The following is a 26,379-nucleotide window of genomic DNA, read 5'->3' as shown; positions in this document are numbered from 1 at the left end:
GGCTCTCTGTCAAATAAATAAATAAAATCTTAAAAAAAAAAAAAAAAGAGTCAGACACTCAACCAGCTGAGCCACCAGGTGCCCTAAAAATGTTCAAGTTATAAAAAGCCTTGCTGAATTACAACGACCTTAGGTTTATAAGTAACAAGCTGCTTGCAGTTATTCGTACTTGCTCATGCATTTCTCAATAAAGGAATGTATGTAGGATTCATCTAAATTCTAAACCATTTTTTTTAAGATTTTATTTATTTATTTGACAGAGAGAGCACAAGCAGGGAGAGGGAGAAGCAGACTCCCTACTGAGCAGGGTGCCCGATGTGGGACTTGATCCCAGGACCCTGAGGTCATGACCTGGGCCGAAGCCAGATGCTTCACTGACTGAGACACTCAGCCACCCTGTTTCTAAACCATTTCTATTGCCATTTTAATTCTTAGATATTTTATCATTTTATTGTTATAAATATTATCTTTTCCCACTAATTTTATAACTAGTCATATTAGGATAACTATTGATTTTTCACATTTGTATTTTAAACTGACGATATTCTGAACCATTATTTTAATAATTTAGAATATTTTAATAAATCTATTATAATTTTTCAGCTGATCCTCTAGTTTTCCAAGTTAATACCAAGACCTTCAAATAACAACTTTTTTCCTCTTTTTCAGTATTTTTATCTCCTACTTTTCTTATATTATTATGTCAACTAGAACTTCCCAAAGGGCCTTGAAGGAGATGGAGGATGATGGCAGACGTTGTTCCTTGTTGCTATTTCGTAAAGATTTTATTTATTTGAGAGAGAGAGTGCGTGTGAGCAAGGGGAGGGGCAGAGAAGGTGGAGGGAGGAAGAGAGAGAGAACCTCCAGCTGACTCTGCACTGAGTGTGGAGCCCAGTGCAGAGCTCCACCTCACCACCTGAAGACCACGACCTGAGCCAAAACCAGGAGTCGGACACTTAACCAAATGAGCCATCAAGGCACTCCCCAGTTGCCTTTTCAAAAGGACTTTCTCTAACAGAGAAATAGCCAATCCTATGCTTACTCCATGAAGTCAGTGCAATCGCGATAGGGCAAGGGGACAAGGTGGGGAAAGGGAAACATCTCAAAATGATACTGGGATGCGACGGGAAGAATGAGCAAAAATGGCTGGAAAAGTGTCAGGGTGCAGGGCAATGGATAGACGGGCCGGTCCAGATACTAACACAGACTGTGAAACCTCAGTAATTAGACCCACTGGGAACTGAAAAGCAAAAGACAGGCAGACAACACCAAATGCAGCCCAGAAATCCATCCAAGTACAGGTGGGCAGGCAGATATTCAAGTTGCCACGCAACAAAGCAGGGCTACAACTGCTGAGGGAACGAGCAACATGAGAACCAACCCGCTATCCACAGAGGGGCGAATTCCCACCTCTCACCATCATCCAACACATAGTTAAAAAACACATTTTAAAATACTTTTTAAGGGCGGCTGGGTGGCTCAGTTGTTAAGCGTCTGCCTTCGGCTCAGGGTGTGATCCCGGAACCTGCTTCTTCCTCTCCCATTCCCCCTGCTTGTGTTCCCTCTCTCGCTGGCTGTCTGTCAAATAAATAAAATCTTTAAAAAAAATAAAATAGGGGGCGCCTGGGTGGCACAGCGGTTAAGCGTCTGCCTTCAGCTCAGGGCGTGATCCCGGCGTTATGGGATCGAGCCCCACATCAGGCTCCTCCACTATGAGCCTGCTTCTTCCTCTCCCACTCCCCCTGCTTGTGTTCCCTCTCTCGCTGGCTGTCTCTATCTCTGTCAAATAAATAAAATTCTTTAAAAAAAAAAATAAATAAAATAAAATAAAATAAAATAAAAAATAAAATAAAATAATAAAATAAAATTAAATTAAATTAAATTAAATTAAAAATAGGGGTGCCTGGGTGGCGCAGTCGTTAAGTGCCTGCCTTCGGCTCAGGGCGTGATCCTGGTGTTCCAGGATCGAGTCCCACATCAGGCTCCTCCACTAGGAGCCTGCTTCTTCCTCTCCCACTCCCCCTGCTTGTGCTCCTTCTCTCGCTGGCTGTCTTTCTCTAATAAACAAATAAATAAATCTTTAAAAATAAAATAAAATACTTTTTATACTATCTTATATTTTTTGTATAAGAAAACATTGGTGAACTTATTTATAATCCTCAAATGGGAAGATCCTTTTGAAATACGATGTAAACCCCAAAAGAAGTAACAGCAAAGATAGAAAATTTTGACTACAAATATTTAAAACTGATGTGCAGTGAAAAATACACCTGAGAAGTAGTTAAAAGTTATGTCAAACAGGGAAAAAATATTTGCAATAAAGATGAAAAAGGGATAATTTCAAATATATGGCACCTATGTTGCAAAAAGATGCCAAAAGAACAATGAGCAAAGACTGACAAAGACACACAAACATGGCGCATCTGGGAGGCTCAGTCGACTGAGTGTCCAACTTGTGGTTTCAGCTCAGGTCATGGTCTCAGGGTCACGGGATCGAGCCCGACGTCAGGCTCCACGCTCAGTGGGAAGTCTGCTTGAGATTCTCTCCCTCTGCCCCTCCCCCACTAAAATAAATAAATCTTAAGGAAAAAAAAAGCCACACAAACCACTAACACATAAAAGGTGCAAACTGCTAAGACACTGTTGTTCTCACCTGTCAGAGGACAAAATCTAATTTTTGTTATTTTAATGCTCACAAGGACAACACTGGCAGTGTCATTACTCCTAACTGGAGTATAAGCCAGTCCAGCCTATCCAGAGTACAACAAATATCAAACTAACAAATACAGAAAACCTTTACCCAATAATTTGACATTCAAGGATTTGTCCACAAAAGTACACCAAAGCACAAAACATTCACTGCAGCACTGTTTGCAATTTCAAAAATCTAGAAACAACCAGGGGCACCTGGGTGGTTCAGTGGGTTAAGTATCTGCCTTTGGCTCAGGTCATGATCTCAGGGTCCTGGGATCGAGTCCCACATCCTGCTTCTCCCTCTCCCTCTGCCCAACACCTCCTCACTCCTGCACGCACACAAGCAGGCGCTCTCTCTCTCTCACAGTAAAATCTTTTTTAAAAAATACAAAAATTGAGAAACAACCAAAATATCGATCAGAAGAGGTTGCTGGTCCACATGCTGTTGTGAAGGATGATGGCACTCAGCACATGGTGAGAAGGGCAGGCAGTGTGAAGAACCGACCACCATTAAGGCATAACGATGTTTTCAGAGTGTTTATCAGACTGTAAACAGGACAGAACTCTTACTCACCATGACTGACTCACATGTGGCATGTGAATGTGGGGTCTGAGCTATGTTCCTTGTGTAAGCGAAATATTCCTAAAAAAGTGTCCTTCTGCTCCTAGTTTAGTTTCGGTTGCTTATTTTGCATACTTTGATTTCTACCAAATACCTGCCTTTTAGCACCTGCTGGATGGTCATAAAACCCCTTCACAGGGACCGATCACCATAATGAGTTCTCACAGATTCTCCCATTCTAAGCTAACCCATACTCAGAAAAACCTCACTCGGCAACCCTGCGCTCTTCCACACGCTGGCAGGTGGTGCTGACTGGTCATGAGCATTTCACATGACACCCAGGAGCACAGCAGTAGGGAGCACAGCCTGGCGTGCAGACGGCAGGCTCAGACCCCCACGCAGCCAGCCATTCCGCTCTGAGCTTCAATGACAGCCACTCCTTGAAGGGCTGAGGAGGCCTAAAGGAGACTCTGGTCTGAGCACAGGACAGCACCCCCCAGACTGCACTCTGCTTCCGCTGGCCCTGCCCTGAGAGTCTCTGGAGCGGGACAGGTGGTGGTTCTCATACCAGCATCTTGCTGCCCACCTGCCTGCCTTCTTCAGGGTGTGGGCGGCTGAGCACACAGGGACCATAAGTTGGTCAGAATAGCATGAGACAAATGCAATGCCCATTTCCATCACTTGAAGAGAAGTTATCTTACTGAAGACTAAGGAAATATCCTTCCATTTAAACCATCAGTTATGCGTCTATATCATTTTTTTTAAAGACTTTTTATTTATTTATTTGACAGAGATAGACAGCCAGCGAAAGAGGGACACAAGCAGGGGGAATGGGAGGGGAAGAAGCAGGCTCCCAGCGGAGGAGCCCAATGTGGGACTCGATGCCGGAACGCCGGGATCACGCCCTGAGCCGAAGGCAGACGCTTAACGACTGCGCTACCCAGGAGCCCCTATATTATATCATTTTTAAAGACAGGAAATGATGCTAAATTTCACATGTGGAATCTTACACAGAACTCCTGACACATTAATCGCCTAATACTGGACGACCCAGGCAGGCCTCCAGGAGGCAGAGTGAGAACAGGTCCCTGGAGCCAGGGTGCACAGGCCCTGGCCGACAGTCACTGTCTGGTCTATATTCTGACTCTCACTTCACCGCTGAGTGACCTCTGATAAGCCCCTTACCTACCTGAGCCTCAGCTTCTTCCGTAGGGAACTGAACACAATGCCTGGCACGAAATGATGACTAGCTGTTATCACTGTAACTTCTGCTGGGCCATCGGGACAGACCCTGAAAGCCCCTGACCAGGCAGAAGAGCCTGGTGGTGGCTCCTCCAGCCCACTCACGTTGGCTTTGGAGCAATGACACCCATAATGTCACAGTACCCTCCTGGGAACACAAAGAGCCTGATGGGGACATGTCACCACTAAATCACTCACTGAAACCGTGTTTAAAGGTTAATTTTAATTTTGAATCCTTTTAATTTGAAATTCTCAAGTACACAAAAGTTGGACAAAGTATGAAACGAACACCCAAACCCAACTGCCCAGTCATTCGATATGATCAAAAAGACTGTGCTCATTAGCATGCCAACAAAAGTTTCGTACCTGAATAGAACTGACGTTAGCATGTACTCATCAAATCCACGTGACGTGGCACACGCTCTGACACTGTACAGACCACCGGTCAACAGATGCTACAGTGCTCATGAAATAAACCTAGAACTGACTGCTCAAGGAGGGAGGAAAATTATACCCAAGTACTTGCAGTCTCAGCTTTTCAAATGGCAGATACAGGAATCAAATATGCTCGATTACAGGGAAGGCGGCCCATATGGGGCAGGAGCCACAGTCCTGCTATGGTCTTCCCGAAGGGTGGGAACTGCAGAGAGAAGTGATCTTCCCAGAGAAGCACAGGCCATCCCAGCACAGACAAACCAACGACAGGTCCTAGAAATGCTGTCGAACTTCTCTTTCCCACACATGAAGTTCCCCATTAGCTTGTTCAAGTCAGGGAGACTCACTCTTTCCTGCTGGCGCTTCACCCTGTACTGTCTGAGCTGTTCTTCCAGCCGTTTCCGTGCCTGAAGGCGGACCTGCTCCTCCTTCTCCAAGGGCAAGGAAGCCTCTGTCGAACCTGCGGTGAGGAAACGATCGTTTAAAAACTCGTAAAGCACCAGGGCACAGAGGACAAACCAGAACAGCAGGTAAGCTGTTTAGCGTTCCATTACCAATTAAATATAATTTAGCTTCTAGTTTGAAAGAGCTATTTCCTGATGGAGAGACAACCGGGAGCCCTGCACGTGCATGGGAGAAGACCTACTGGCAAAGCACAGGGTCTGTGCTCACACCACCCGCATGTCACTCCCCACAGGAATCCAGCTGTAAAATGGACATGGCTCACCCGTGACTTGCAGCAACACAAGAACTAAATCTAAAGTCAGTCCCAGGGCCCTCAGTTCCCACGCAGCTCCAGCTGTGCTCGGGATGTCGCACAGCAGCACGTGGACAGTCGCATCCACAGAACTGTACTGAGGGATAATCTGAGCATGTGGTCAAGGGACACCAAACGTGACTTCCTCACAGTCGCATCTGCAGACACAATCTGACCCATGGCTTATCTAATTCCCGCGGCGAGTCCTGTTACAGTCAAGTTTTGCAAAATCGAAAGGCACTCATACAAGCAGTACTCAGTCGTTACCTACTAAGGAAAAAAACTGTTCACAGTGACCCATTCAGGACTCACCTCAAAGTAAAGTCCGAGCAGGAGTCCCCACGAGGCCTGAGGCTGGTTACCTCATTTTCCTGACAGAGACAACTCCTGTCCAGGGGCCAGACTCAAGGACAGGAGGGGAAATGAGAGCTTCTTGCCAAAAACAGAATTGAGAATATCTCAAAACCCTAATCTTTCATTTTAGGTAATAAAAGGGCTGAACAGTGAGCAAAAGGGACGACAGCCACAGGATTCTTTCACACTCAGCTATGGACCTGGAATGCTGCCAAGGGCACAGGCAGGGTCAGTTCCCACACTGATGAGAGCAGGAACGTGTCCTAATTTAGTCACTTCACAGACACCACCTCCTTCAGATGTGGACTCTGAGAAGATAAGCAGCTGTGGTTTAAATCATCCCTAAAGCCTCAGGGGCGCCTGGGTGGCTCAGTCAGTCCAACATCCAACTCTGGTTTCAACTCAGGTCACAATCTCAGGGTCGTGAGGTTGAGCCCCGGGTCAGACTCCACGCTCCGCAAGGAGTCTGCTGGAGATTCTCTCTCTCCCTCTGTCCCTCCCGACTTGCAAGCACGCACCCCCCCCCCAAAATAAATAAAAATCTTAAATAATCTCTAAAACCTGCACAATTGCTAGGGACCCATCAAGTCATTACTAACGTGTGTGTTTGTCACTGGAAAGGTCTACTACTTTTCACAAGGCTAAGGGATTCACACGGCAAAAACCTCGGGGTCTACAGTCTCAAGCACGGAGCCCAAGTCAGCGGACTCAGGGCTGGGTAAATACTCGCCAAGAGGGCAGCTGGTGGCCGCAGGATACTGCCATGTAGGTACCTGGGGTTAGGGCTCACAAAGCCCTACAATCAGGAACCCAGACTTATTATATGACAGCTCTGGACTTCGATGTCGACAGTTAAAAGTTATTTTATTTTTTTAAAGTAAGCTCTACACCCCCATTGTGGGGCTTGAACTCACAACCTCGAGATCAAGAGTCACACGCTCTACCAACGGAGCCAGCCGGGTGCCCCTAAGTTTACAGAAATTTTAAAAACACACTGCAGCCCTAGTAAAATAATGCCTGTGAAGAAAAGGGCAAACAGTCCAAAAGAAAAATGGGCCAAACAAATCAACAATTCACAGAAAAGAATGGCAAATGGCCAACAGGTAAAAGATGCCCAAACGATCAGGGAAGTGTGAGCTCCAAGCTGAAGTACCGAAGAAGTGTTGTGGCACAGCCAACAGGCTGGTGAAACTGAGAGCGGTGCGTGCCCAGGGGGAGCCCAGACCTCTCAGGGTCGTTAGCGGTATAGCGAAAGGACTGTGCACGATGGAAATAAAGATGCCATTGCTTTCGACCAAGTATTCTGATTCTGGGATGCAGTCCACAGAAATTAAAGCACGAACGCTGCTGGATACGTGTCCCACAGCGCTCTCCGCAGCATTAGTCATGCTGGCCGATGGAACAGACGCAGAGACCCACCCGGTCACGTCACAGGCTCTTGACCAGCCTTCGAAGAATGAATCTGCAGTTGCATCAGACAGCATGGGGGCAATCTCCACATGATAACACTAAATAGGAAATATGACCATCTAATCCCTTCTTTAAACACAATGACTGAAACCTGGCTGTTTGCAGGGCCATAAAGGATTATGTCAGAATGTGGCTCGCTAGCAGGGGAGCAGTGTGAGAGGTAAAAACGGCATGTGTGGTACGATCCCATTATGTAAGATCGTGTGTGTCTGTGTATGACAAACATGTTGGAAAAAGGCTTGGATGTTTCCAGGGCTCACGGGCTGCCAGTCTGTGACCTGCTCACCCCTGGGTCCCCACGCTGATTAAAATAATTCAGAAAAGAAAGCTGCCGAAGTTCAACTCCCCGATGACTGCTCACCATCCTGGGAAGAAAAAGACATGCCGCACAGTCCTTTAAACCCAGACCTGGAGCAGCATCCCCAGTGTCAACCATGAAGAAGTGTATTTTCTCTCTAAAAGGGAGCCACTTGTTCAATGCACAACCCAGCACAGTGATACATCGGTGATGACAGAGGGACGGGCAGCAAGCCGGTCAAGGCACGTGCCTCTGAAGGGTGGTGAGTAACAAGGGAGGCAGGAGGAGGGTTGGGGGAGAGCGGGGAAGAGCCCGGTGGGAACAGATGCTTACACAGTTGAGTTTCTTGCATAGGAAGACTGAGTCTGAGAGACTGCAAAGCTTCTTTTCTAACACTGCCCTCAGCACTAGTCCCCTGAGACTTCCTTAGGTTGTCATGGAAACCAGCCACACCTGGAGAGGCATCGGGACCCCCTGGGCTTGTGGGGGGACCAAGAGATGACGAAGGGTCTGGGAACGGTGACGTCGGCCCATTCTGACAGGAGTCGCCCTTGCTGGGTACATCCAGGCCTCCTCCACCGTCTGAAGCTCTGTGTACCTGGATACTGGCACCTGGAAAAGAGAGCATGCTGGGCCATCATGGTTTTAACAACTAGATCGAGTTGTTTTTCAGACACGCGGCTAACACAGGACAGAAGGGACTCTAGATGCAGGAGCATGAGCTATCTCCACGCCCCATGAGACCGTTTGCTCTGAGAGGAGAGCAGGCCTCTCCTCACATAAGTGGGTGGTATCGGACAAGCAGCTCAACTGCTCATCTGTGGAACCGAGATTGTGGGATTTAAGTAGTAATGTCTTCTTTTCATTTAAACAAGACCAATGAGAAATCCAATGAATGTCTGGTTTTAAAAATAGCGAAAGGAAATAAATGCTAAAAACAGAGCTGACAACGTTCCTAACAGGCACTGGAAACAGCGTGCTAACCAGAGCCACAGCACTGTGCTTATACCAGGGCAGTTCCAAAGTTGTTTCAAACATAAGTGTATCCTCCAAAATGAGAAATCTAAGGCAAAGAGGTACATTAACTGATCCGAACAATTAAGGCAGAGTCAGTTTGATGAGAGCCTGCTAGATAAAACCCAAGTTTAACCAGTGATGACCGTACACCCACGTACCCAGCTCAGTCTCTCCCACTAACATCACCACACAGATTTGTCATACACTAACTGAAACCTATTTCCTTGTCTAAAGAAAAAAAAGACTTCTTACAATTAAATGATTTTTACCTTCTCTGCCCCCTCACCCCAGTAAGGGAGCCAGCTGGCAGTCAAGAACCAAGACGGCGCCTGGAGGGAGGAAGGGACGGTCCAGGGGCCTCTGGGTGTGGTTCTGGAGGTTCCCAAGGGCAGCAAGGTCCCAGCCTCCCACAGGGATCCACGTCACTTGGATCCCTGGACATACCCAGGATGTATCCAAGAAACTGCCCTTTGCCCAAGGAAATTCAAAATGGGTTTCTGACACTTGACATGTGAGTTCTAACCAATACAGCGACTCACTGTCACACTTCCCTGAGAGTAAAAACCATAGAAATAGGACACCACAGACTCAAAAAAGAATGAGGAGACTGGACCACAGCCCTGACCTGATCGTCTGCTCTCATGCAAACATCCCTTTGGCTCCATGCTGGGTGAGGGGGAGGGGAGCCTACATTTCAGATACAAGGTAATCAGGTCAATACCACTTTCTGATGGGCTTATAGATCTGGGAGAGTCCCTACATCTTCCTGTTTACATGACAAAATAATTTTTTGAGCATTATATTGCACTTTTAAAAAAATCTAAAAGAAGGCCCCAAAAACATTAAGACTATTTTTCCCAAACACAAGTCAAATCCTGGATAAACAAGTAACAAAGATGACGACACAATGACAAAATATGGCTACCACCACTTCTCGCCGCGTCTGAGCACTTGTGTTTTATGCACCATTTCTTTCAGGCCTCACAACTACCCTCAGGTGCGTGCACCGTTCATCTTCCATTTACACAAGCGTGAAATGAGATCAAATGAGAGCCCTGCTTGAGGGCTCACTGCCTCAGTGACAGATCTAAGAGCTGGCTCCCTGTCTATCCTGCCGTTGAATCCTTGGTCTTGGGCCCCTGCTGCTACCAGCCTTGCCTGGCGCTGAAGGAGCACTAATCAACAAAACCACTTTAGGTGCCTGAACATCACTTGCAAGAACAGAATGCAATTTCTGCCAGCAAATCGGTAAGTACAGACTCTACAACCTCCAAGCACATATCGCACCAACCCTCCGAAACAGGGAGGGGCATAAGAACCGAGTGAATAATTCACCCTGTAGTTCTGACACATGAATAACCCATCAGCTAACATGCAAATGTGGTCCAATAATCCTTAGATCACTACTGGACCACTTCTGGATCCCAGTTAGTAAAACTTAGGCAACCCACCAACAAGAAAGGTAGGATGCTAGGCAGGGAACAACGCGTCAATGAAGACACACAGAAGTCTTGAGAGGAAACAACGCCGCTGCAGCCTGCTGGAGCAGAGCACGGGACAGCTCCTGCTCTGCTTAACACGCACGGTACTTGATTTCCAGTTGCCACCAACTACGAGAAAACACTCCCGAGTAGTAAAAACACTCTGAACGTACAGTTCATTATGGTCTTAAACACCACAGTCGTGTTCCAAAATGCAAGAGAGTCCACGTCCTCCTATTTACTGGCAAAATGTCAGCAGCAAAGAGTAACCGGTGACTTACACTGGGCTTCGTCCCACTGGTCAGGCAGCACCGGTGAGCCTGGGGGCTGGGGGAGGGCCTCCGGGTCGGCTGGGGTGCCACTGCTGGGTCCGGCTGGCATCCTGTCCATGGTCAGAACAGCACAGGCTGGGCTGAGTCTCAGGGGCTGCAAGTGAGCTGCTGGCAGGTTCAGTTTCGGCCATCAGCAGGAGTCAAGAGCTTCTGGGAAGAACCACACTAGGCCTTCCATTCTGGGGAGATCTAAAGTCTCATAAGTGGCTTGAAATCAAACCAAGTAATATCATGATACCTGACAGGAGGGAGAAAAGAAAGAAAGAATTACAAATCTTCACTTGTCAGATTTGAATAATAATTCCACGACTAACATTTGGCTCCCAACTCACATCTATATAATAAACACAGATTTATTCATTCAGCAGACAACCCTTCAGTACCTACAATATCCCAGGTTGTGAGGATAAAATGCTGAACCAGCCACACCTGGGCCTGTTCCTGAAGGTGCTTAGTGTCTGTACTGGTGCTGGCTCAGGGCCATCCTGCCCCGATGGAGCTGGAACTGGAACTATAAACACCACAGGGAGCCTCCGACCAGAGGCAGGGCTTGGTAGGCCGAGGAACGGAGTTATTTGTTAAAATTTAAGTAATCTGAGTTAAACAACCACATGTGACCAGTGACATCTGTACTGGACACGCAGGCCTAAGCACTCACAGGGCTCCCAGGGCAAGCCCCCCTCCCAGGAAACCTGACCTGATGGTAGAAGACGCAGGTGCACGGAACGTGGACACCGTACGCTGTATCGGGGCAAGCACAGGGAGATGAGGACACATGGAAAGGAGCCTCCAGGGAATTGGGGTCCAGAGAAGGCATCTCACAGCAGGTGACCAGTCTCGTCTTTCATTTCTGTCAGGATCAGCTTTTAGGCCATCCTGCGAGGCTTAGTTCAAGGGAGGAAAACTCCTCCCCAAGTTCAGCAGCTGGTTACCGTTTTGGAAGCGTACTGAGGACATTCATAACCTGTTCCTCATCATCAGATAAGCCTGGAGCCGCATGCATTCTGCACAGATGTTGGCATTTACTTCCTTTAAAATAAGTTTCACACTATCCTATTCCAGGTTTCATGAGTTTCAGGACAAAAATTTACAGGACTTCTTCTCCAGCTTACAGATCCCACACAGACCTTTCAGATAGGGACCTGAGCACTGGCCACACAGGGCGGGGGACTTGACGCCAACGCCACAGCAGGAGGGTGCCGGCATGCTCTTTCTCCACAATCCTCTCTTGCCGTACCTCATGACCAAGCCGCCACTGCTGGCTGACATAACCTGGTCCCCCATGATCGAGGCACTAGTGATGGCAGTGTCCCCCCGTGTAAACCCAGGAGTGTCTGGCTTGCAGCTCTAATCATCCACAGATTCCACTCTGCTGTCTGGCGCCCTACAGGCCAAAGATGCTATGGGTCAGTACCATTGCCCGTGTAACAATATGAAAATGTTGGGGCGCCTGGGTGGCTCAGTCGTTAAGTGTCTGCCTTCGGCTCAGGGAGTGATCCCGGAGTCCTGGGATCGAGCCCCACATCAGGCTCCTCCGCTGGGAGCCTGCTTCTCCCTCTCCTACTCCCCCTGCCTGTGTTCCCTCTCTCGCTCTCTCTCTGTCAAATAAATAAATAAAATCTTTAAAAAAATTTAAAAACATATGAAAAGGTTACATGTACATTAAGAGTAGAACCAGCACTAAGGACTGTACTAGAAGGAACAGGCTAGAATGTATGACAACAGGGGTGACGACAATCCAACCAGCTAACAGAAAAGCGCTGGGTGCCAGGGTGGCTCAGTGTCTCGCTTACGTAAATATCTGAAGACTGAAACAATACCTGGATCACAGAGATGAAGACAGTTACTGACGCTGCCCACAACGTGACGCTGTCTGCAGTGAGTTTGCTATCTTGTTTTTGTCTCTACAATAATCAGTAACCTCTTTCATCCCCAAAGCCTTTCTGGGGTGGGGGAGGGAGTGGAGAGACAAACAGGCTCTTGGAGACTCCACACCTGTCCCTGCACATCCCACAGGGCCCTCCAAAAAATCACCGTTCCACAGGGTCCCAGCTCCACGGAAAACCACTTGGATACTGTAGATGGCTGATCGTATGGAGAAGATGCCCACAAAGCAAGGCAAGGCATACGAGCAGGACAGCCAGGCTGTGCCCTTCATCGCACGCTTGCCACTTCAAGAACATGCAGCAACACAGTGGAAAGTGGGACCAACTGTTATTGCACAGGGCATACTGTATGTGCTGCCCAACCCGAAACATTCCTTCACAAAAGAAAACGTTTGCATTTTGCCTTCGAATGTCCTTGTTTCTGTCCTGTGGGGGCAGGGGTGAAGGTGTGTAAATCACCTTTCCCTATGATACCTGAAAGGGTAGCAACAGCAGATGAGTGCTTTTCAGGCAGAAGCTGGTTTCTGGGCCATAGGTGCATCCTCCCCCTTGACCACCAGGCAAATTCCCAAGGACCCTTGCATGTCTACCATTCGGCACTGCTCTCAAATCTCTCCTCGGCGTCAGGTAAAGCACCTATCCCACTCCCTTCTGCCATCGAGATAACCCTCTGTGCACACCACCCTGCAAATGTGTGTGTGCCCATCTCCTCCATCATGCTGCAGGAACCTCGGAGGCAGAAGCCACTGCTCCAAGTCTGCCCCTACCCCTTAAACATGTCCTACTCTGAGCTGTGCTCAGCGCAGGCTACTGACTTCAATCTTTGGCTTTGCCAAGTTCCACCCCTTAGCAACCAAGCTAGTGGCCCCACAATACAGTGTTTGCCTCCTGAACACCAACGCTGCCTTTTCAAATACAGAAGAACTCTAACCATTCCTCCTAAAAACACTTGGAAGCTATGGTTCCAGTGAGAGACAAAGAATGCCCCCTGGAAGTTATCAAGTGGCAGAGCAGCATGTAATGGCCACATCCCAAAAAGGCAACGTCACCTGGATAAGGAAGAGCAGGCAGCCAGACAGACTTCACTCATGTACTAGACACAGAATATGCCAACTGGACAAGGGAAGGCAGAGCAGCCGCCGAGGAGCCATGGAGAATGCGCCACCGAGGCAGGCAGTGACAACACTTGACCCTGACACGGTCCGGGGAAGAGGAACTCTGGCTGAGATGCTCAAGTTCCACCAAACATGGAAACAAATGGGTCAGGCCGTCTAAGCCCGATGCCATCACATGCTCATTTAATTCCCTTTATTTGGATTTCTTGAAAAACAAGAAACCTGCTGAACCTGAGAGGTCCTACCCGCTTCAGAGCTGGATGATGGAGCCCTCCACAATATGAGACCCTGGGCCTGGGACGTGTCCTGGTAACTCTTAAAGATGGCTCCTGCTCACGTGCAGCAACTCCTGCAGCCAGACAACAGACAGAACTCACTGCCCAGAACAGCCTCTGGTGAGGCGGCATCTCCCTGTAGATAATAAGATGGCATTCTCTGTCTGTCCTCAGTCTCAGGTGAACGTTACTTAGCGTGACTCAGTCGTCAGGGTCTCATTCCCTCACCGCTGACAAAAAGAGGGCAAGAAGGGTCAGAGAGCTGGGAGCACAGCACAAGGAAGCTGTTATTAGTAACATGCATTCCAGTTCCTGATTTGAAACAAAATTACAATACCAGTCTTATCACAGCAGCATTTTTGACCACCTGTACCCTGCCATTTCCTGGAGGGAAGAGACAGGGCAAAGTTATGCCTTATAATGTGTTCCTAACTCTGAATTCACGCCATCTGACATCGAGGGACTTCATACCAAAAAAACTGGCTCAGGCAAGTGTGTGTGACTTCCAGCTTTCCCCATACAGTGGATGACGTGAGTGCCAGATACACACGAATAGCTCCACGTACCCTGCCTTGCTCAGGTTGTTTCCACTGGCAATTACAAATAGCACGGCCAGAGAGCAAATAGGACCTCCTCAAGAAGATAATGTCTTGCTGAGGCCATACCAGTCACCACAGGTGAACAGGGGCCGGTGTGCAAAGCCTCTGCAGAGCAGTGCTGTGGAAAGGGTGGGCTCCAGTGTCAGCCCTGACTCCTGCACCCTCAGCTGCACGGTCCTGGCAGACTTCTTAACCACTCCTAGCCCGTTGCCTCATCAGTGAGATGATGAGAAAAAGAATACAAAATTTTGCCAAGATGAAACACAACAAGGCACAGGTCTGTCCCACACCCTCAATAAATGGTCACTGTTATTATTAGCGTTGTTTTCTCTTCAACGGCTGCTTGTCAAAACTGACAGGTTAAAGCCAACCGAAGATATTCTTGCTTAGGAACGTACGCTGCTGAAAACTGGCCAGAAACAAAAAAATAAAAAACGCTACTTTTGAATCTGAGTAACGTCAGATGATTTTTATTTTCTTTTCCTGACATTCAAGGTACGTGAACTGAAAGCTCTGGCTCCAGAAACCGCTTGGCAACACTACAGAAACGATGCGAAGTGTTTAAATGTGTGACTCACCTGTAAATGGCAGACTACGTCCCAGCGGTTTTTAATCGCACTGACAGTAAAACCCAGGCCCGAGCATGAACTAGGAAGCGGTCGGCCCCCCGGCTCCTCCCTCCACTGCATCCCTGTCCCCCGTCATTTTCCTCCCTTCTCATGACGACCTCGACATACTTCTTTAGCGAAGTCCCCCGAGGTTACTCCTCCCTCGGGGGTCACCACACTGCTGCTCCTTCAGCCCGAAACACTCTCGTCCCACAGTTTTGCACGACTGACTTCTGGCCACGGAGGCCTTCCCGCAGACCCAGCCCATACTAGGGCCGCACTGACGTGCCCATCGCCACCCTGAAGCTGAGTTCAGCGCGTCCCAGGACCTGCAGTGCACAGCGCCTGTCACACCGCTAACACCCGACAGAGCTGTCCGCCGGCTCCGGAGGTCCACGGGCCGCGTCTGGACGCACTGGCTCAGGCAAGGACCGCGCTCAGCCCCCCGGAGCTGGCCGGAGGCGAGGTGCAGGGAGGGGCGGGCAGCTAGAGGGACTCCTTGCAGCCGACAGCAGGTCACGTTTGTCACCTCTAACAGAAACCGCGCCCCGTTCCGCGCACGCAGCGCTCGGGAAGGGCTCGCCGGGCGGGGATTCAGGAGGCCGGCTCCAGGCCCCGAGGCTACCAACGGCGAGCTGCGGGACCGACGCGGGGCGTAGCCGCTCCGGGTGGGGGCGTAGCCGCTCCGGGTGGAGCCGCGGCCGTCCGCGTCCGCCCAGGGCCCGGCGCCCCTCGCCCGCCGCCTGGCCTCCTCCCCGACCGCGCCCCTCCCAGGCCAGAGTCCCAGCCCGGGCGCCTGCCCCGCGACCCTCACCCGAGCGCTATGGAAGCCTCGGCGGCCGCCGGCCGCGCACCTCCAGCGGAGACGTGGCCGCGCGAGGGGCGGGGCGCGGCGCGTCGACGGGCTAGGACCCCCCGGAAACAGCCTGCGCGCGCTGCCTCCGTTCCGGAAGACAGACCGTCCTCTTCTGCTCGCTAACAGCCGCCCTCGGCCCGGGCTGCCCCGACCGCAGGGTGGGACTCGAGAGCCCACTCACAACGGGCGCGAGGCTGACTTCAGAAAGCGAGTCTGCGAGTCTCTCCCTTACGGAAATGCAACTTGCGGACTTGCAGGACCAATTCCAGCAGGAAGCTAAACGAGCGAACTTCCGGCGGAAGTGGCGTGGCCAGGGCTCGAGTCCCCGCCCCATCTGTCAGGCTGTGGGCGTGGTCACCCTCGCCCCGCCCCGGCCCCGCTGTGGGGCGTGGCTAGGAGGCGCAGGCGGTGGGGGCGGGGCGATGGGCGGTGTCCGCGCCGCTGGGTGGGGCGGGTGCGGGGTGTCTCCGCCGGCCTCGAACCCCGAACGCTCACCTCCCACGGCGCGGGTTCTTGTTCACCGCAAGGCGCGGATGCAGAAGTGACTTCTGCGGATCCACAGCGATGTCCTACCTCTTCGACGAGCACAGACACGTCGGCACGGGCCGCGAGGTTGAGGCGAAGGGTTTCCCTGTGTCTGTTCTGGCTTTGAAATCGTTCCAGTACCGTTTCTTGAAAACCCTGTCCCTCCTCCATCGACTTGCTCTTGCACGCTTGTCCACCATCGGCCGCCTGCTCGTGTGGTGGGGTGTTGCGGCTTGTCCGCGGCTGGGGGCCCATGTCGGCTGTCGCCTGCCCCCGCCTGCACCGCAGCCGCCCGCGCCGCGGCAACAGCGGGCCCCGACGCCGGGTAGGGCATTTCCCCCACTTGCTCTTTTTCAGGGTTGTTCCAGGCATTTGGGGACCCATGCCCCCCCATATAAATTTTAGAATAACCTCGACTGTGTCTGTGAAAATCCTTCCTGGGATTTTGATAGAATTGCATTGAAACTACAGAACAATTTGGGGAGGAATCGACATCTTTCCTGTGTTGAGACTTTCAGTCCGCGAATGCAGTAAGTCTCCCATTTATTTAGGTCTTCTGTGGCTTCTTTTGACATTTTGTAATTTTGATCATACAGATCCCGTACATGTTGATAACCGAAGTATTTAATTTTCTCTGCAGTAATAGTAAATGGTATTGTTTTAAAGTTTGGTTTCCACACGTTCTTTGTTAGTGTATAGAAATGTAATTAAATGCCATGTGTTGATCTTGTATCCTGAGAATTTGCTGAACTCAGTAGTTAGTTCTAGGAGTTTTTCTTTTCTTTATTTTTTTTAAAGATTTTATTTATTTGACAGAGAGAGACAGCCAGCGAGAGAGGGAACACAAGCAGGGGGAGTGGGAGAGGAAGAAGCAAGCTCCCAGGGGCGGAGCCTGATGTGGGACTCGATGCCAGGACCCTGGGATCAAGCCCTGAGACGAAGGCAGACGCTTAACAACACCCCTCTAGGAGTTTTTCTTATAAATTCCTTGGAATCTTGTACATAGACCATCATGTCATCTGCAAATGCAAAATTTAACTCAGAACGATCATGGACTTAAGTGCAGAAATGTGTGAAACTATAAAACTTTTATAAGAAAACAGAGGAGAAATTTCAGGACTGAGGGCTTGGTAAAGTGTTCTTGGACATGATACCACAAAACAACAAAATGAGTAAATTGGACTTCACCAAAATTAAACACATTTCTTTTGAGAAAGATTCCACTGACAATGAAAAGACGAGATACAGATAGTTAACAAAAAATATTTGGAAACCATATATTTGATAAAGGACTGGCACCTAGAATATATTAAAAACTTTAAAAAACTTAAAAAAACTTAAAAAACTTAAAAATGCAGTTACAAGATAGGCCAACGTATGAAGAGGCATTTCACCGAAAAGTATATACAGATGGCAAAGGAGTTTGTGAAAGATGTGCAACACCACCGGTCATTATAAAAATGCAAATTAAGACCGCCTGGAAAACTTACTACACACACCTATCGGAGCAGCTAAGATAAATAGTAGCAATACCAATGATGTGGAGAAGCTAGAGTTTTCATACGTTACTGGTGGGACTCTAAAATGGTACAGCCACTCTGTAGATTGGCGGTTTCTCTAAATTAAGCATATACTTGAGTGTATGACCCAGCAACTGCACTCCCGGATATTTACCTCAGGGAGGAAGGACACTTAGATCCACACAAAAACCTGGACACTACTGTTTACCATAGTTTTATTTGTAATAGCTCAAAACTGGAAGCAACCAGAATCCGACCAACCCCACAACAGATGAATGGTTAGACCAACGGTGGAGCGTTCACATCATGGGACTCTCTTCAGCAATAAAAAAAGGACTATTGATACATGCAGCAACCTAGACGAATCTCCAAGGCATCATGGTGAGGGGGAAAAATCTCGAAAGAACAATACCCTAGTACATGCTTTCACTTACATGATTTGTGAAATGATATGATTATAGAGATGGAAAGCAGATTACTGGTTGCCAAGGAGGGGGGGTGGGGGGGCTAAAGTGGGGCAGGAGAGAAGTCTTTGCGGTGAGAGCGATTCCGCGTCCTGAGCTGTACACAAACGTGTTTCCGGGCTTTGAGATCCTGCTACAGCTGTGCGAGGTGCAACCAGTGTGGGAAACTGGAGAAACAAAGGGTGAGTAAAATGTGACCGACAACACTCAGCGTAAAAACAAATGAGCCGATATATTATTGGCATTTTCATGCAGGAAAAAAAATGCTAATTAAGCAAAAATTTTAAGTTTATGAAGGTATCATCTACATACAATATAATTTACCCATTTTATGTGTACAATTCAATTTTTAAATTTACAGTTACATTTACATTTTAGTAAATAAAACTGGACTTACTTCAATGCAGTAATAAAACATTTCCATAACCCCAAAGGATCCCTCTAGTCTGTACGCATACAGTCCCCCCAACTCCCCTTCCCCCGACAACCACTAACTACTTCCTGTATCTATGGATTGCCCTATTCTGGACATCTCATATGAAAAGAACCACGGAATATGTGATGCTTTGTGACTGTCTTCTCTTTTCCTCAGCATTAAGCTTTGAGATTCATTCATTTTACCACGTATCAGAACTTTGTTCCTTTTTACAACTGAGTAATATGCTGCACTGTCCAGATACACCATATTTTGTCATCCATCCATCCATTGGTGGACACATTCCGGTGCCTTGAACGTGCTGGTCATGTTCTAAGTGTGGGGTTTAGCTGGAGAGCAGGAGACGGGATCCCTGCTCCGCGCCAGCTTTGTTTGTGTGGGGAAGATCAGCCCTTCAGGGCATCATTCATGTGAGGAGACGGTCACTCGTTCACTCAGTATTGTGGCCTACTGTGCTGCAAGCAGTCTTCTAGACTCTACACAACCCTGCTGTCGCGGGTGCTTCCCAGAGAACCAGACAGCACACAAACACAAGACAGGAAGTGAGGAGTCGGAGAAGGGCAGGGTAAAGAAACGGGGCGTGGAGGCATGCTGCTATTTCAGATAGAGCATTTCGGGAGGCCCCCACATGAGGTCAAGCAAACACATGAATAAAGTAGGGAATCAGGCAGGTCACTGTGGGAACAGTGTTTCTGGCAAGGGAACAGCAAGGAGAGTCCCGTGTTCAAAGATTTCTTTGAGGAAGTCATCGTGGAGCTACACTTGTATGACGAAGAGGCAGGCAGGTGAGGGTCTGGGGAAGGAAAGGGTCTGGCTTTAGCAGGAAAGGAACCAGCAGAGTGGGACAGGGGTCTGCGACGAGGGGGCAAGCTGCACAGGGTCTGCCAGAGTGGCGCGAACCCACTGAGGAGTTCCAAGATCACCATCTTCAGGAGACAAACATATTAAACATATTAAAAAATAATAATAAAGGGCGCCTCAGTGGCTCAGTCAGTGAAGCGTCTGCCTTAGGCTCAGGTCCTGGGATCGAGTCCCACATCAGGCTCCCTGCTCAGTAGGGAGCCTGCTTCTCCCTCTGCCTTCCCCCCACTCGTGCTCACTCGCTCTCAAATAAATAAAATCTTAAAAAAAAAAAAAAAAGAGCGCGCGTGAGGCGTAAGAGAGGCAGGAAGGAGCTGTCCCCTGTGCGTCGGGGAAGCGATGCCCAAGCTAGATCTTTGCGTTCATCTGTGCACTCAGCCAGCAGCCGACCAGTCCGCCAGCGATCCTTAGGTACTTGCCAAGGGTAGATGTTTGGGCTGAGTACACAACAGGGAACGAGGCAGGAAGATCCCTGCTCTGGGTTTTTGACGGGGAGACAAACAATAAGCAAATGTGTACTTTCCATAATGCCAGGCACCAGGAAGAAAACCAAACGAGCACACCAGCGTGGCTGGTCGCTGGGCAGCACGAGGGGAGTCCAGGGAGACCCTCTGAGGAGGGGATCTGAACAGAGCCAAGTGGGGGGACGATAGGGCCAGCTGGGCTCTACCGCAGCAGCGCTGCTCTGCGAGGACCCGGGTACGGGAGGGCCTGCAGGTGGGTGAGCAGAAGGGATCTCCTGGGGGGGGGGGCAGGGCCACCCAGTACGAGGCCGACACGGGCCGCGATATTGTCACTCTTTTGCTGTAGCAAGCCACCCCAAAACGTGGTGGCTTCAAACTGTATCAGTTCATAGTTACATTGGTTGGGTGATGTGCCGGTACGCGTTGTAACAAACTTCTCTCCAGAATAAACAAAAACAAAATAATCCTGATTCATAGCATTTACCAATTTCCATGGTGTGAATCCTCCCAGCGGGGCAAATTCCAAGCTACCAACTTGAAGTCACAAACGGGCGGGTGGGCAGGGATGGGCACCATCACCGAGAACCTACATCATGCAGACATATTGGGCAAACACCGAGAACGCACGTGATGGTCAGACGGAGTACGTTCATTAGGAAGAGTCCTGAGTGCTTATTACCTTTGTTTTTAACGTGACTTACGAACTCCAAAGTTTCATGATTTTTAAATGGTTGTCTTTAAGGTACTGGTTCACGACATTCCTGAGACCAGAACAACGGTCTCCTGGGAGCTGGCAAGGCTGCTCTTCTGCAGGTGACAGGGCTCATGGTGGGGCTGGCCACCTTCAGCTGGCCAATCCTCAGAACTGGGTCTCCCTCAGGCTCCTCTGAATAGCTGGGACAGGGGCTGAAAGCAGGAAGGAATGCACATGGCTTCACTCTGCTGCATTCACTTTTGCTGATGTCCAGAGAGACAGGATGGCGTGACAGAGGCCCGACTGGGCTGCACTCCATGTGCATCAAGGTCCTTAATTGGAATTAATTCTGTAGGGAGCTGTGAATCTCCCCCCAAATGTGTCTGGGCTCCTCCATGTCCCCACCCCTCACGTGGGCTGGCATCTCCAAGGGGAGTAACTGAGACCTGCCTGGCGCTCCCTCCAGGCTGCTGCCAACACGGTCCCCATTAGGGTCGGGCGTCAGCAGGCTGAGGTCTGGCAAGCTGACTGGCCTGCTGGGTTTAAGCCAGAGAGCTGCTTCCCAGCAGCCGGTCTGCTTTCCTGGTGACAACCCATGACACTCCTCTTCCCCTTGCCTGAGAGGGCCCCACCTGCCCATGGAGTACTGACAGCCCAGGTGGCAGTGGGAGCCTCTGGCCTGGCCCACTAGTGATTAGGTCAGGGATGAGTTTCCATTTGAACGAGTGGGAAGTTCACCTGCTTCTGCTTGTTGGAAGCTGAGGTCTGAGAATCGGTGGCCATAAACACAGGGAGACAAGCGTTCCAGCATGGTGGTGTTTCCTGCATCCAGCCACACCTGAAGCCAGATCTACTGGGCTTTCTGAATCCAGTCAGTCCCCCATTCATTTCCTCTCTCCGGCCTGGAGGTTGGCTTCCTGCGGCTGGTGTCCACCACAGCCATCCTGATCCAGAGCTGGCCTTCTCTGGGCCTCCTCTCTGCAGGCTGCATGAAGACCCTCTCCACATCCTCTCCCAGTCTGGTTGCTTCCCTGCAGCATATGCACTCCGACACCACTCTGCTGCTCTCACATCTGGGCCTGTGACTCTGACCCTGTCAGCTCTGCGGGATTGAAGGGTAGTTGCGGGATTCTGGCCGTGCCCAATAAGGACCCCCCACAGTAGCCACAGGCCAGGAAGGTGCACCGCAGATGGGGGTGTGGGCAGGCCTGGCCCCTCTTCTGAGGGACATGGGTCTGGGGATGGGCTGAGTGAAGCTGTGGGAGGAGAGGGCAGGAAGCTGGCAGCAGAGACTCACCTGGGCCTGCTCCAGGACCCGGCCCAAGTATCTACGGACAATCACACCGGAGTCTTGAGCTGGCCACTCATGCCCAGGCAGCCTGTGCCTGGGATTTCCCACGCCACCACACATAAGCACACGCACACGCACACGCATACACAGAGCAGGGCTCCAGGCCAACTGTGGGCCGGCTGCTACGTGGGGTGGGAGGGTGTTGACGAACAGGAAGTCGCAAACCCACCCAGGTCTGTGAAATAGCCCAGAGAGTAACTGCCCTGGCCCCAAGCTCCTCCTACGAGTGAGAGTAGACAAGCCCTCATTAGAAACGGGGAGCCCAAGCCCCAGCAGAGTCGGCCCTGCACCGTGGATCCCGCACTCCAATCCTAAGTGGGTCCTTCCTTCATGGAAGGATCCAGTGCAGCCTAAGGCAAGTCACACGTTCTGTTTTAACCTAGGCTTAAAAAGCTGGCATACCCCTCAAGAGCCACATCTTTGTTGTTACTTTTTTAGGAGGGGAGGGAGTGATGAGGCAAGGCCGTGAGATGTCCAGGGTGAGCCCAGGGCTTAGACACAAAGCCACAGCTTCAACATGCGACCAAAAGGCTGTCAGTGGGGGCTGGTGGATCCAGGAGATTCTGTGCCTTTTCCCTTTACACCGAGTACTCAGACCCGGGCACCAACCCCCTGTCACGTGTGGCTCATCTGAGAGTGGGGCTACCACAGGCTCTCTGGAGCGGTGAAGTCGGTCACTAGCGATGCCCGCAGCCTGTCCCCCGTGTCAGAGGAGCAAGCCGCAGCTGACACACAAACCAACGTGCAGGGAGAGAAACAGACACGGCTTGTTTATTAGGTCGCAGGGAGGAGGCCTCTGCCACAGACAAAGCGCTGCTTCTGAGTCTGTTCAAGAGCAAGACAACAGTTGAAAATCCTATTCCTGAGAAGAAGCAACAAGTTACAATTTTGCAAACAAAAATAACAGATGATTTCAACAAAAGATAAAAAACTTTTTTTTTTTTAACAAAGAACAAAATTTCAAGTATTATTCCAGATGACATGGCAAACCCAACGCAGGACAGGACTAGTGGAAGCAAAGGCTTCTCGCACTTCTGGGGAAGGGGCTGCTGCAGTGGGCGGGGGCACCACCAGGGCCAACCCGGCCCGCAGGAAGAAATGAAGGTCGTGGGGCAGCTCAGCGGGACCTGCAGCTGTGCTGCCAGAGCTAGAAGCAGGCACCAACGCTCTGCTCCGTGGCAGGCTCAGGGTGGCAGCACCCCAACTTCTGCCCTCTTAGGACGGGGCCACGCACTTGACGCTGGGTGTCTAGGGTAAGCAGTTCTGGACATCTGATTTTTTCTTTTTCTAATAAACAGAAACATATGTTTATTCTCTCAAATACCCTACTATCCCAATTTTAGTCAATTTGTAAATTATAAATTATATTACTTGTGCTACCGTGTGTGATAAATCTCCCTAGAAGATAAGCACCAAACCTATTATGAAAATGTCTAAAACGCCGTGGCTGGCCCCGCAGCAGGTGCTTGGGTGTGCCCTGCAGGCTGTAAACTTTTGCTCCCTTTCCCTTCAACAACAGACTTTCCTTTTTCTCCCACGAAAGCTTCCTTGGGAGAGAGGTCTGTTCTAACCATAGTTCTGAGAAAGGTACAAAGAGCAAACCTGAACGTCATCGTCTCAATGGGAGGGGACAGCTGACCATGGTTCTTCTGGCTGAAGGGCTCTTGGAGGCCCCGAGCACAGAGGAGGGGTGGGTTGTGCCGCCCCAGGCCTCCCAGGCCACTGAGGCAGGGGATCTTGCTAAGAAGGTCTCACTCCAGAACAGAAGTCACATTACAGTGCCAGACGTAGAGACCCCCAGCATCCCCTGGGGGACTGTAAAATGCCCTTAAAATGTCTATATCCGGTATTTTCTGAAACGCTGTCATTGACCTCCGATACCCCCGAGCCACCTTGGTGCCTCCTAGATGCTTAGTTCTTGAACCTTGTCTGTTCACAGATATGATTGAATTTCCTGCAGGGAGAAAAGAGTGAAATTACACAAGTATTCACACAAGAGGGTCCTGAAGTCACGCCCTGGAAGAACGTGACGAGAAGCTGACTGCGGATGGGGCAGCTCACGGCAGCATATTTTCAGTACCATCCAAGAAATTAACCCCTATGGCAGCCTTCTTTTTCCCTTTTAAATTTTAAAAGTCAGACATTTTAGGTAATTTTCTTGGAGAAGAGATTTAAATACTCAAAGCCTTTTCAGTGTCCCCGCGGCACCATGGGCCACTCCACGGGACAGAAAGACCTATTTCTATTAAGAAAGATCAGCGAGTTACTAGTAAAATTTCTTTCCCAATAACGAAATGGTCTTCTATACACTGTCTATGCTCAAATACAAAACAAGGTTTTATTCCACAGAACTGGTCTTCGAGGGAGCCTGTACTTCGGTCCTTGTCACCTGAACTAAGGGCACATTCTCAGTGACTTTGATTTGATCCCATGAATAACCGGGGATCATAGCAGCCTCAAACAGCATCAGTCCGTGAGACTGATTGAACATCCTCACCTCACCTATACCTACAGACGACCCCACGTGGCATTGCAGGTGTCACTGTGAGCAGGAAATGCCTGCTGCAAGTCCCTGAAGAGCCATGACAGACACGTGCTCACGGCACCAAAGACAGACCCAGGGCAGCGGCCCAGGCTGGGGGCTCCCAAGTTCTCAGTGACCATGGCACTGACTCACAACGTGCTAACCCTCCATGCGTCAGCAGGAATGACAGCTGTTCTACAGAACACAGACACGGTAGCACTCGTTTGTATACCATGTGACTTTAAACAAGACGACGAAATTAGTATATTCACAAGTCAATAATTAACTAGTTCATAAACATCCCTAAAAGCTGAGGTACCAACTTGGCCAAAACACTTCAAAGAAAAAAAATCACCTTCCTGTTAGGAAAACGGGGGTGTGCCTTTCTGCAGGAGGCCCGTTTTGGTGCCCCTTTCCCAGCCCCGAGGACCTGTGCCAGCACTCGCGCCCCGGCCTAGCAGAGCGCATCACTCACATTGCGTGGTGGGCCTTCACCTGAGTGCGACAGTTGCGGCCCCAGTAGCAATCAGGACGGGACGTTACAGCCACTAGAAGAGAAAAAAGATGTAACGCACATCACACCCACAAGCTCAGCTCCATGAACTCAAGACCCAAGGGCACAAACTGCGGCTGACAGGCACAGCATTCTGTCACACTTTGTAACTAGTGTCCTTGGCCTGTCCCAAGATTTCAGGAAAGGAAAAAAGTTTAACTGAAAACCCAATTCAGGAAGCAAAGCTACTACTACAGTTGTCTACAGGTTGTTTCTGTGACTCTCGTTTTGGAAGCCCACGTCCCAGCAGATGGGGCCAGAGCCTGAGCTGACCCCGGGGTGAGGAAGGCCCGGAAATAAGCACGGTCTCCATGCAGCCTGTCCGCCCGGTTTTGTCCCTGCTGAGGCGGACATCCGCTAAGAACGTGGAGCAAAGGCCCAGCACATCTACTGTGTGAAGGAATGCAGAAGTCAATCTAGGCAGACTTGGGGGCGAGGGGGCTTCCTTACCTGGCAACTCGGAAGCAGGAATGTTCTGCCGATACTGGTAGGTCAGCTCTCGGAAGCTCCGCAGGCCACAGCAGTAACACAGCACAGTGTTTCCCGTGATTCTGTAATCTGGAAGGAATACAGCCTCATGTGGCCATGCCAGTCAGCACACAGCATCATGTTTCCAGCACACAGCATCATGTTTCCAGAACAGCAGAACAGCTATGGCCTTGCAAAGTAGCGGGAAACCTAGGCACTGATCCACACAGGGGGCAGAGACAATGGGCCAGACATTCAGAAAATGAGAACGAAACCAACCTATTTCCTCACAGCAAAATAATTCCACTTGGATAAAAAAAAATTCAAATATCTTAAAATTTTTTTTTACTTTTCTACAATTTTTTTAATAATTTTTTTATTATATTATGTTAGTCACCATACAGTACACCCCTAGTTTTTGATCTGAAGTTCCACGATTCATTATTTGCATATAACACCCAGTGCACCATGCAATACATGCCCTCCTTACTACCCATCACCAGTCTATCCCCATTCCCCCACCCCCCCCGAAGCCCTC

The 26,379-nt window shown here is 49.8% G+C and overlaps 2 protein-coding genes across 5 annotated transcripts in view; both read right to left on the bottom strand.

Annotated features, from left to right (window-relative positions):
• GOLGA3 (golgin A3) overlaps nt 1-16,272 on the bottom strand; it is a 44,235-nt gene extending 27,963 nt beyond the window's left edge. The window contains exons 1-4 of one of the 4 annotated variants that reach the window (XM_034638897.1): nt 15,940-16,272; nt 10,592-10,880; nt 8,146-8,424; nt 5,281-5,393 (exon numbers count right to left, since the gene is read on the bottom strand). In XM_034638897.1, the coding sequence (XP_034494788.1) occupies nt 5,281-5,393; nt 8,146-8,424; nt 10,592-10,700 (501 nt within the window). In that variant the 5' untranslated portion in view covers nt 10,701-10,880; nt 15,940-16,272. Of the gene's footprint in view, nt 1-5,280; nt 5,394-8,145; nt 8,425-10,591; nt 10,881-13,888; nt 15,180-15,254; nt 15,891-15,939 lie in introns of those variants that run through there. The other 3 variants (XM_034638900.1, XM_019803747.2, XM_034638898.1) reach the window with 3 other exon arrangements.
• Nucleotides 16,273-23,039: 6,767 nt separating this feature from the next.
• The window catches only part of CHFR (checkpoint with forkhead and ring finger domains), a 26,500-nt gene continuing 23,160 nt past the window's right edge, over nt 23,040-26,379 (bottom strand). The window contains exons 15-17 of the mRNA XM_002923178.4: nt 25,824-25,931; nt 25,296-25,368; nt 23,040-24,250 (exon numbers count right to left, since the gene is read on the bottom strand). Coding sequence (XP_002923224.4) covers nt 24,208-24,250; nt 25,296-25,368; nt 25,824-25,931 — 224 coding nt within the window. The 3' untranslated portion in view covers nt 23,040-24,207. The remainder of the gene's footprint in view (nt 24,251-25,295; nt 25,369-25,823; nt 25,932-26,379) is intronic.

Source organism: Ailuropoda melanoleuca, chromosome 12, assembly GCF_002007445.2.
Source record: "Ailuropoda melanoleuca isolate Jingjing chromosome 12, ASM200744v2, whole genome shotgun sequence".
NCBI lineage: Eukaryota > Metazoa > Chordata > Mammalia > Carnivora > Ursidae > Ailuropoda > Ailuropoda melanoleuca.
The sequence above is the reverse complement of the archived record's forward strand: the minus strand, read 5'-3'. Positions and strand labels throughout refer to the sequence as shown.